Genomic DNA, 12,248 nt, shown 5'->3' with positions numbered 1-12,248 from the left:
GATCCAAGCAGTCCATCCTAAAGGAGATCAGTCCTGGGTGTTCATTGAAAGGACTGATGGCGAAGCTGAAACTCCAATATTCTGGCCACCTGATGCGAAGAGCTGACTCGTTTGAAAAGACCCTGATGCTGGGAAAGAGGGAGGGCAGGAGGAGAAGGGGACGACAGAGGATGAGATAGCTGGATGGCATCATCAACTCAACGGACATGAGTTTGGGTAAACTCTGGGAGTTGGTGAGGGACAGGGAGGCCTTGCCTGCTGCAGTCCATGGGGTTGCAAAGAGTCGGACATGACTGAGCCACTGACCTCACTGAATACTGATGTTAAAACGGACTTTGCAGCTTACTGATTTTTCAGTACTAAACCTACCATATATAGTTGGAATATGTTTCAAAATTAGAGGGTATATGTCTCTAATACATTTATAACTCATTCTTTAATTTTTAATTTTCTCCTTAGACTCCACTTTGTGAGGAAAATGTTCTATTGTTTCTTTTTCCAGACAACTTGTTTCTAAAGTATGTTAAATCTTTGTCTGTTACACACACATATATACATCAGACACAACAAACAGTGTATCTTGGGGCATTTTAATACTTAGGTTTGCATGGCTGGTCAGTGTAACTAATTAAGAGGAGGGCTAAAGAAAGGAAAAGAGATTTGCCTACAATTGATTCCATAGCTATGAAAGTGAAAAGCGAAAGTGAAGTTCTCAGTTGTGTCCAACTCTTCACAACCCCATGGACTGTAGCCTACCACGCTCTTCCGTGCATGGGATTTTCCAGGCAAGAGTACTAGAGTGGGGTGCCAGTACTCTTAGCTATATGTAGACTTAATAAAGCAAAGTGATGAACTAGTTTGCCTTTTGTGATTGGGGTAGAATCTGTGCAGTGTTTGGGGATGTGGGGAGACAGGAGAGGTTTACACCAGACCTTATATATAGTCAGCAATCTTTACCCCATTTCACTTTCAAAAATTCTCCTTATTGAAAAAAAAAGCCTTTGGCCTTCTCAAAGGACAGGTGTGGGGCGTTATTTATCTACTTATCCTTGCTTAAGCTTTGTGTTATTTTTAAATCGAATGTGTTTACTCTCAAAGAAAAGTTGTTTAGCATGACCTTAAACACAGATTTTAAAGTGGAAAATGTAATCATTTTCCCCCCCAAAAATTCCTAATAAGTTGAACTATCAAAACAAATATCAAATAAACAAAGAAACAAATAAAACAAATAAACAAAGAAACATGTAGCACATAGGCAGCCTATGATTGAGGTCTTGTGGGCTTATACAATAATAATGGTATTTTTTAATCATTAAATTATTTTAAAAAACTAAGCAGATTGTATCCTTGCAAATTAATTTGGCAATTAATCTAAATTTTTAAATATTTAAATATCTAAATATTTTAAATATTTTTAGATATTTTTATCAATTTTAGTTCTGAAACCAAAGAGTTATCACTTTATGTTAAAAGTTTGTAAGTTCAGATAAGTTTATCTCAGTTTGTCTGAAACTTGAGTCTCAGATTTCTCAGTAGGAGGATATAATAACTTCCTCACTGGGTTCCTGTGAAGATTAAGGAAAATGATAGATGTGGAAATATCTTATAAACAGTCAAGGGCTATGATAATATTAATAAATAGAATCTTTTCCATTCACATTATGAAATCCAAAGCACAGAAACTTTAACACATTAATAACTGACTACACTGTACAACAATAAAATTTTTAAAAATTTCAGAATGCAACATGTTCTTATGAGCATGAAGTTGAGACTTTTTAACTCTTAAAATACTGAAATATTCAGAAAATAATGGAGTACAATATCTAACTATCGATAGCAGGAATTATGAGACGTTTGCACAAATAATTAAGAATACTTTTGAAGATTATGATGACTAATGTAACTGAGGCTTTTTCAGCTACCTGTTTACCTTCTTTCAGTATCTCTGGCTCTGTAATGTGTTGTCTCCAAATCTCCTAGAGTTGTGATTTAAAAAATATATATATATATATATTTCATTTGTATAAAATAACAAGCCATTACATACTGAGATAAATATCATAATTAATTATAGTGGATTCAATTGTATATTTTAATTTTTTTCTAGTTAATTTGTGAGCAGAGCTTACTTCTTGTAAAGGCTGATTAGAATGTCATTTTCACTTCACATTATGTTTACTTCATAGAAGCTATCACCTTGGCCACTTTTCAATTGTTCAATGACCTTATGATATGGTGAGTTACACTGTCTTTTTCAATAGATATATTAAATAATATTAACAAAACTATTTTGCTTCTTTATACATAAAAGTAAATACAGATAAAACATCTTCTATTTTCTTCTTTCATCATAATGAGACATTGTGTTTCTGTGAAAAAGGAGAAAAGAACACCTTTAGGGAATGCTGCTCTGCAAGACTGACACTATTAGAAACTGGTAACTAACTAGTCAGTATAATTTTAGAGGCAATGGGAATCTTCTGCCTCAGTTGTTTAAAAGAGTTTCCTATATCTTTTAGTTAAAATATTTTAAAATCAAATACTGATGTGTTTTTAAATCAAATATTCACTGGATCTAACCTTGTAAAAACATTATCAAATGTCCTTTCGAATTCCTTGACATCAAGATTCTGTCTTAAATTCCTACCAAAGTAGGATGAAAGTGAGTTACACAGTTTGTGGGACCCAATATAAGATCTCTTATTCATAAATAAAGAATTTCAAGATTGCAACAACAGAATTTCAGCAATGGCAGAGCATGCAACTGAGCACTGGGGTCTTCTAATGCAGCCCAAGAAGCTGGCCCTGGGCGTAACTTACACTACAGTGTAAGAAACTGAGCATCGATCACCAGAGGAAGAGAACGTGGAAGAGGTGTGTACTAAAGTAGGCTGTCTAAAGGAGAGCTGAGAGAGCCCAAGACACACCCCCTCTCAAATTCTGCCTTAAACTAGCCGCATTCCAATCTGCTTTATCTAGCTATTAACATCTGCCCTGGGATTTCTTTGGAAGGAATGATGCTAAAGCTGAAACTCCAGTACTTTGGCCACCTCATGCGAAGAGTTGACTCATTGGAAAAGACTCTGATGCTGGGAGGGATCGGGGGCAGGAGGAGAAGGGGATGACAGAGGATGAGATGGCTGGATGGCATCACTGACTCGATGGACGTGTGTCTGAGTGCACTCCGGGAGTTGGTGATGGACAGGGAGGCCTGGCGTGCTGCGATTCATGGGGTCGCAAAGAGTCGGACACGACTGAGCGACTGAACTGAACTGAACTGAACATCTTTGGAAGATATTAGCCAACTGCTGCTTACCCTGTTTCCCATCCCAGGGATATTTTCATATTTATAGAGGCCAGTGAAAAACAAAATTACTTTAAAAATGAACAATCAAATTTTTTCAGGCGGTGTTTAGTACCGTGAGAGACCTCGTTGAGGCAGGGTCCCCAATACCTCTCAGGACATGTCTTGGCGGACCTATCAGTTTATCTACTAGTACAGTTAATTCTGCTACTGCAATTGTTAGAGTGTTAAATTTGCATCTCCCATTAAACAGGCAATTTTATTTTTCCACAGAAAGTAATGTATTTTCATAGTGATTTTAGCAAACTTTGAAGGATCAGTGCTAGAACCGAGACGCTCTTCAGCTGAGGCTTGGAGAGGCCCAGAGTCAAGTAGCCGCTGTGTCTTTCTCAGTTTGCCTGGTGTTCTGGCCAGCACTGCTGTTTCTGATCTCTGTCGCCCCTGCTGGCTACAAATATCTCTTCAATTACAGGATCTAGTTACTTCTGAATCAACTTGATTTGAAGCTTTTGATAATATCAGGGAATTTTAGTGAATGTTATAATTTAATGTGAAATTACAACATTTACTGAGTACTATCAACCTATGAACAACATGTAGATTTAAATCATGATATATATACTAGTATTTATTATTTACCTTTAAATGTATTTTAAACAAGATAACTAAGAAGGATCAAATACATTGATGTTCATGGGTATGTGTTTGGTATGACCGATAATTTAGTCAGAAACACATTTTATTGCTGGAATAAAATGCATAATGTTACACTTGGCAATGCCTATGGGCTTTGAGTTCGTATGACTAGGGCAAAAGAAAATAATGAAAGCCATCTCCTAGGTTCACAGGCATTGCTAGGGTTTACTTTTCATTGTGATGTGCCATAAGTTGTAAACATCTATTTACTCCAAGAGGCACCTACTTTGGAGAAATTAACCCTAAATAAATTGAGCTCTTTTACATTAGATTTTCCCCTTTTAAACATAATATTTCCCTGTAAGCACCACAGCATTTGTCATTTTGTCAGCTGTCGAGATATGATATTATCTATCTTTGCATACAAACACTTATTCATAGTTTCCATAACTTTAAAAACAATCACGGTGATTTCCAAAAGAAGGTATCATGCCTCACAAATCTTTCTAATTATGGATTCAGTTTTTACTACTTATTTTAGAAAATGATAAACTTTCATATTTTGTCTAGATCTATATATATATATATGGATGTTGCCACAGAGAGAAAGAGGTAGCTATGAAATCTTTTGTTGTTAGTAAAACACCTATTTGAATATTACCCATGTGTTTTGGCTATATCTTTTGATTATGGAATACATTGCTGTTTGAGTGTGCAGCTGGAAGAAGAGGGCTCTGACTTCGATTTCATGTTAGGGAGAAGAAAGACTAACAGACAAAAACTTAAAACAGTTACCAGTTCCTTTAGTATTGGCTGGAACCATTGAGACTATTGGTTGAAATCATTTCAGCTAGAAACCAGACACGAGTACATATGGCTAACTTGAGTTTTGTTCTTTGGTTATTACATGTGAGATCTCCACACTGCAGAGGCAGTGTCTAAGAGAAAACGCTGGAGTTTCCTAGTGGCCCAGAGGGGAAAGAATCTGCATGCAGTGCAGGAGATCCGGGTTCAGTCTCTGGGTTGGGAAGATCCCCTGGAGAAGGAAATGGTTACCCTGCAGCGTTCTTGCCTGGAGAATCCCATGGACACAGGAGCATGGGGAGGGCTACAGTCCATGGGGCCACAAAGAGTCAGACACGATCGAGCGTGCCTTACGAGTTCCACTCAAATGAGTTGATTTTCAATCCTGTATAATCATATTTTTGTAATCTTCCTTCCAAAGTTTATATAACCCCATTATTTCTAAAAATATTTTTTCTTTTCTTATAACTATGCAAAAGGCAGAAAATTCTTTCAAAAGAATAATTTTAAGAGACATTTGATAATTTAACTGTATACATTCTGCCACATTTTTCTTTCTCAAAAGTTATTTCAGAATTTTTATAAGTGAAACTGAAAATAAATACTTCAGAGAAATATATGAAACATTAAATATGTGTCATTTCCAAATTTGCTACAAGGAAAAATTAACAAATGAAAGCCAAAATCTATTCACCAACTTACTAAAATAAATCAGTTTCCAAAGGATCTGGAACTTACTGAAGGAATAACATGTAATCTTGGAAGCTTCTGTACTTATAAACTTGAAGTCTGCAGACTTTAAAGCAAAGTTTAAATCAAATCTAGCTTGGTGAGTTCTTTAAAAAATTGACATTGTAATGGGACCCAATATCCAGCTGTTCTGTGGTCGAATCTGTTTCTTCATCCCAAAGGGAAAAGTCTGCAGAAACATATTGCTAGTTTGCTTTTATTCCGTACTGATCAAATGCCTTACTCTTATTTTTAAAATGTAAAACAAGCAATGCCTTTTTATTTTGGGTGAATTAATATTACATATTTCATATATATATATGCTCCAAATATTTCAAAAGACTATGTATTGGTTTGCAGTTTTTGGTAAAAAAATCAAAATGGAGGGGCAGATGTAGATATAGCGTCTTTGAGTTTAAGAAGTGTGTTTAGGAAGTGAGCAGCCAAGAAACCACCTGCTTCTGACACTGGCGTGGGCATCGGTGGGACACAGAACAGCACATTTTCAGGTGGCAACTCAGAAGAGGCAACGGATACACACACACACATCCAAATAAACACAGATTTCACACTAAGATGGTGCTGGTTTCCCAAGCAACATAAACTGAATGTATGGTCAATATACCCCTGTGTGGCTCAATAAAATATTAGCAATTCTGTTTTTCCATGTCATATTATAAGATTCTTTTTTTCGTTCTTTAACCACAATAACAACAGCAGTATTTACTTTTCTTCCCAGGTAGAAATTAACGTTTGGAAGCACAACTGCATGCATCTTAGGTACCGCTTTGCATTGCAATACAGAGGAAAAATAATGCAGAACTTAGCCCAAATTCAGTATTTAATTGCAAAGTATCTTTAAATGGAGTATTTAAATGTTGGAGGACTTGAATCTTAAAATCTGTTTCAACACAGATTTGGAGTGACTGACTATCCAACTAAAACTTTTTAAGCTGTTGCTTCTATTAAGTAATTGTGAACCAATGAGGGAGAATAACATTTTTCAGAGTAATCATTCCAAAACAAATATTTAGAGGTATCAGACACTGTTTCAAGGTCAAATGAATAATCTGACTGATCTTTGCAGGTTATGCTTGCCTTTGACCCAGTACAGAAGATCACAGAGCGCGCTGTTTCTGGTGTCTACCTAAAGGCTATTGACGTTGGCAAGTTTCATCTATTACCAGGCTGCTGCTATGAATGCACTGGTCCCCAAAGCAACACCTGACAAGAAGGCAGGGAGCAAGTAAGTTTCAGAGAACAGAACCTGGTTACTATAGTCAACCACCGAATCATGGGGAAGACTAAGGAAGAGGGATTAAAATAATTTAAATCAAGGCAAATTATGTGAAATCATACTACTCACACTGTTAATTCAGACATAACTGTTCATTTCTACTATCTACTCATCCGTCAGCAAAATGAAAAATAAGTTCTGTTCTAAAAATGACAACACAAACACAACTGGCTTTAAAATAAAAATTCTAATGTGTAGACAGACTGAACAGAAAAATGAACATAGGTAGCTAACACAGATACACTTTATTTCTATCTTTCCCCACCTTCGTTTCAAATCATGGAGGTTGACAACACATTTCCCCCACTATCACACAGTCTGGTCAGTAAATCCAAGTGAAAAAATGAAAATCTGAATCACCAGGCTCACGAAGCCAACTGAAAAAGTTGCCATTGTTATCTGACCCACTGCGGCTACCTCAAATGTAGCATTCCCTTTCATGCTATTATTCTTTACTCTTTAACATTCATACTTCACTACCTGAATGTTCAATAAACTCAGGAAAAATAAACTGAGGAAGCCGGCTTCTCTCATTCACAGAAAGATATTTTTCACTTATATAATTTGTTACATTTTAAAGAGATAAAAGCTGTATCTGCAAGTGATTAAAAGATGTTTTGTATTCATGGTTTCATCTCTGCTGAAATAAATGTGTAATTTAAACCACACATAATTCATAGCAATTTAGGCCCATTACAGAGTTCTAGCTTCTTTTTTATGATAGTTACTAACTAAAACAGTGCTATTGCCACCCTGAGCCTGCCACCTCGACTTCAACACACAGGTTTAATGAATAAATGTCCTGACATAAAAAAGGAAAACAATAATACGCACAAAGCTGCTAGCTGTTATGTTTCGAGTGTGTGGTAAAGATTAAGTACATTCACTGAAATTAAGAACTGCGCAAAGGAAAAAACGTATTTCTTTTTTTTAAGGAAGAAGTGAAGGGCTTTTGAGAGAAATATGAAATAGTATTTCTCAAAATTTCTGGGTCCCTCATTCCCAGCTCCCCACAGCCACCTGTACCCCGTCAAGAATTTAAACTCTTCAGAGTCACTTTTAAAGGATAAATGATGGGATATTTTAATATAATCCTGAATACAGGTTTAGATTGAAAATGGGAATTGGGACCATAATTAATTATGTTGCCAAGTTTTTTGAACTTTAAGAAGACAAATTGAGGCAAATGAGGACATTTATATGACTGCAACCTTATAAAAGTTCATGGGTTAAAACTTTGGTAAACTGACAGAATCTTTTTTGACATTTGATTAATTCCATATGCAGAATGAGTGTGAGGAATTAATACCCTTTTGGTGTTTTCACTTTCTGAAACCACTGTAATAAGAGACTGACACAGAATCAAAACCAACTATAAACACAGCCTTCAGCTAGGGTTACGGACCTTATTATCACTTTTAATAAACAATAATGAGTAATAAATACCGATAGCCCTCAGTACACTCTGGTCTGTTCGCATCTTTGCTCTCGCATCCATCCGTCACGTCTTTCAGGATAATAAAACAATTCAATCCCATCAAATGCCGACAACCGCTCCCTCGGGAGGGATGTTTTATCTCTACTTCTGCGAGCCCGGGGAGGATTTTACTTGTTTGAAGGGGGCGGAGAATGGAGCGGGGTCCTATTTATTTCCATTGACGACTCCCCTGGTTCTCACAGGCGCTCAGGGATCGGGTGGGAGGAGAGGAGGAGGAGGTGCGGAGATTCCCTCCTTCAGAAAAGAAAAAAAGGTTCAGGAAGCGAGGCGGGAGGAGGAGGGGTGGAGGGGGGTTAAGAGAGCTTAGTGTGTTCGGAGATCAGCAACGAAAATACATACACATGCGTTTTGTGCGATTTAGCGGGATCGAAAGATGAGAAGTAAAAAAAAATTTACAACCCAACTAAGTTGCTAAAAAGAATTCTGTTACACCAATTAACAAACACACCCAGAAACATTTTCTCAGGTTCATTTCCCGCTCAAGGTCTCGGTTTCTGGGAGCGACTTGTACCCAGGAGCGGGAGCTGGGCAGCGCCCCGAAGGGGACCGGGAGGGGACCCGCGACCCGCCCGAAGGCTAGCGGAGCCGAGCGCAGAGGGCCCGCGCTGAGCTCCGCGGGCCTCGGGGACCCGCGCGCAGCGGGCGCGGGGGCTGCGCGGAGTCCTCCCGCCTCGACCTCCGCGGGAGGAGGCGTGCGGTGAGAAGGGGGCACCGAGGGAGCAGGGTGTACCGAAACCGTACCCCCAGACGAGCAGTTTCCGAACTGCCCCTGCTCCAAGAGAACAGCTGGGACCTGGAGCCGCTCGTTCGGATTCCAAAAGGTCGGGGCCGGCCCGACTGCAGCCCGAAGGGCGGGCGAACCCCGGCTCCCGCACAGACGGGACTGGGGCGCTCCATCTGCGGCGGGAAGAAGCGTGCCCTCGGTGGCAGTTTTGCTTTCCCGGCAAAAGTAGGATCAGGTCACCGGGCCACCCCGCTCGGCTCGAGGAAGTTTCTCTGACGATGCTCGCCTTAACCCGCCAAGGATGCCTGAGGAGCCGAAGCGGTGGGAGGTCCTCCGGAGCAAGGCCGGGCAGAGACCCCGGGACAGTCCGCCAGGAGCCCGCCCCTCGCACCAGCCAGAGCCCTCGCTTCTCGCTTCACGCTGAGACGCGCCTTGCGAGACCCCAGGTCCCGCAGGCTTCCTGCAGCGGCAGGCGGAGGGCACGAACCCGGGGCGGGCGGGCCAAGTCGGGGGGTACAGGCTCCGCGGCTCCCAGGACGCCGCCGCACCCCGGGCACTCGGCCCCGCGTCCCGGGCCTGAGTACGCTCTCCCTGCACCTCCGGGGCCGCCCAGCGCGAAGCCCGCCTGGGGCACCCGCGGGGAGCTGCTCCACGCCCTGCTGCCCTCAGCTCCTCGGGAGCCGGCGCCCTCGGCCAGCGGGGACCGAGCGCCCGGCGGGCCCCGGCATACGCGCCTCGCCCTCTCCCGACCAGCCCGCCGGGGTGGGCGCTCCTTGCGCCAGGTCTCGGGTGGCTGGGCGAGGCGACGGGACGTCGGTTTTTTTTTTTTTTTTTCCTCCTCGCTACTTACCTTACAAAATGCATGTTTTTCTGAAGGGAAGAGGAAAGATCCCTCCCCGAGGTGTGGTGTGCGAACAAGTCCACGTCCCCGGCTGCTCCGGCCAAGATGCTGAACACTGGTACTCAGGAACCACAAGCACTTGGAGGGGGAGGCAGATAAGAGAGGGGGAAAAAATGAAATCGCCCGAAGTGTCCTAACTTTGCGGTCGGCGCTGCAAACTTCAAAGGCGGGCGACAACCGGCGGCGTGCGGCCGCCGAAGTTGCTGAGAAGTAGAGCAGGGCGAAGCGCGGGGCCCGGGGAAACCCCGGGGCAGAGCGCGCGAGCGGCGGGAGGTCCTTTTAAAAGGCCGGGGGGTGGTGCGGGGGGCCGGGCGGCCGGAGGAGGCTGCGGCGGAGCTGGGAGCGGCTGCGGGCTCGGCGGACGCCGCTCGGGACGCCGGCGCCAGGCTGGAGCGCGGCGCGGGGAGGGTCGGGCGCACCCGGCGGCGGCGGCGGGGGCGCGGCTGGGCTCGCTCCGCTCTCTCGCGCCGCTGAGCCGGGAGTGCTGATCTCTGCTGAGTGTCACTGCTGAAGCCCGGAGCCGCTCCCCGCCCGCCCCGCCGCTGCCCGCCCGCCCCCTCCCGCCTCTGCCCACCGTCTCCCGCTCAGTTCCTCCCTCCCTCCCGCTGCGCGCCATCGCGCGCGCGCGCTCGCACGCGCACACACACACACACACACACACACACCCGGCGACCCGGCGCTCCTCAAACAGAGACCCTCGCGGGCGGCATCGCGGGAGACGTACTTCCCTCCTGACCTCCCAGCCAGCAGCAGAGAAGCAGGAGGAGGCCCGCAGAGACCGGGTCAGAGCTGCGAAACCCAGAGAGACGCGCCCAAGGGCATCCCACTGTCAGGGAGACCCGGGTGCACACAGGGGGAACTCGTGTTGATTTGGGGGCGGGGTGGGGAGACGAGCTAAAATCGAGGTTGGAGGCGGAGAGCATAGTGTGCAGACGGTGCATGCATGTCCCACTTTCCCCGCGGCCGCCTGCCTACCACAGTCTTCAGCCGGGGAGCGCTTCCCCCTCGGCGCGCTCCGAGCCTCCTCCGGTTGGAAACTCAGCAGCTGTTTTAACAATTGAAAAGCGGCCCTACGGGACCAGTGAGAGACAGAGCAGTGTGTGAAGCCATTAAGGCTGACTAGGCAATTATGATAAGAAGTTACCTAATTAGCAACCTGGCCTGGGCACAGGAAAACATAGCGGAAGCGAGCGGGGTGGTGTGCAAAAAACCTGGGTGATTTAGTGATCTCACTTTCGCAACTGCGAGCTTAGTTTTCAGCAAACCTGGTTTTTAGACCCTTGGATTTTAAGTTCTCAGAACATACAGTTTGTTAAGATATAGAGTCAGTAATGAAACCATGAAAAATACTTGCCCGCTTCTCATTGCCACGGAAAAACAAAGATAAGATGAAAATCAGCCTTACCCCGATCATATTGTTCTTAAATACCTGGTCACCAGAGAGAGCAGTCCAATGCAACTCCTTAAGTTTTGTGTCTCCTGGATGAGAACAGTGCAGTAGGTGGATTTATTAAACGGATTTACTTCACAAAATCACTTTATAAAAGGCTTAGAATTTTTAAACGCTAAAAGGGACGCTGAGATAATTGTACATATATTTTTAGCAGATGAGACAATAGAGGAACTGGATCTCTGCTCAGAAGATCTGCAAGAATGACTTCTGCACTTATGAGATATGGTCCCAAACAGGTCCCTGGAGAACTCAGTAACACACCTTTATGAAGTGCCTGTTGGTGATGGTTTAACTGCTAAGTCAAGTCTGACTATTGCAACCCCATGGACTGGGGCCAGCCAGGCTCCTCTGTCCATGGAATTCTCCAGGCAAGAATACAGGAGTGTGTTGTTGTTTCCTTCTCCAGGGGATCTTCCTAACACAGGATCAAACCCTGGTCTCTTTCATCTCCTGCATTGACAGCTAGATTCTTTACCACTGAGTCACAAGGGAAGCCACTAAGTGCCTACTGTGTACCATATATGTCTTGGTGCTGATATTTCAAGATAGGACATAATGCTGGCCTTTCAGAAGTTCACAGCCTGGTGGGGGGACAGAAGCATCAGTGAAAATGTGATTAGTTCCATAAGGTATGTTTGTGCCTGTTTCCGTAGGAACGTGGAAAAAGAAGCAGCTGACTCCCTTTTAAAAGTTTCTCTTAGTAGAGATTTTAGTGTAGAGTTCTGAAGGATGAGGAAGAGAATCCCAGGCAAACAAGTATGGGGGAGGAAAGAGTACCCACAAACTGAGAAAAGCTATGAAAAAGTCAGAAAAGTGTCCAAGTACATGGCTTGTCCTGGAAAGTGCAAAAAGTTAGGTGTGGCTGAAGCAAGCAAGGCCAGGCCACACCACACTCTTTA

General features: G+C 43.4%; 1 protein-coding gene across 1 annotated transcript in view; it reads right to left on the bottom strand.

Moving 5' to 3' along the window:
• NDNF (neuron derived neurotrophic factor) overlaps nt 1-10,258 on the bottom strand; it is a 48,432-nt gene extending 38,174 nt beyond the window's left edge. The window contains exon 1 of the mRNA XM_005681260.3: nt 9,846-10,258. Coding sequence (XP_005681317.2) covers nt 9,846-9,859 — 14 coding nt within the window. The 5' untranslated portion in view covers nt 9,860-10,258. The remainder of the gene's footprint in view (nt 1-9,845) is intronic.

Source organism: Capra hircus, chromosome 6 (genome assembly GCF_001704415.2).
Source record: "Capra hircus breed San Clemente chromosome 6, ASM170441v1, whole genome shotgun sequence".
Taxonomy (NCBI): Eukaryota; Metazoa; Chordata; class Mammalia; order Artiodactyla; family Bovidae; genus Capra; species Capra hircus.
This window is presented reverse-complemented; position numbering and strand designations above follow the sequence as displayed.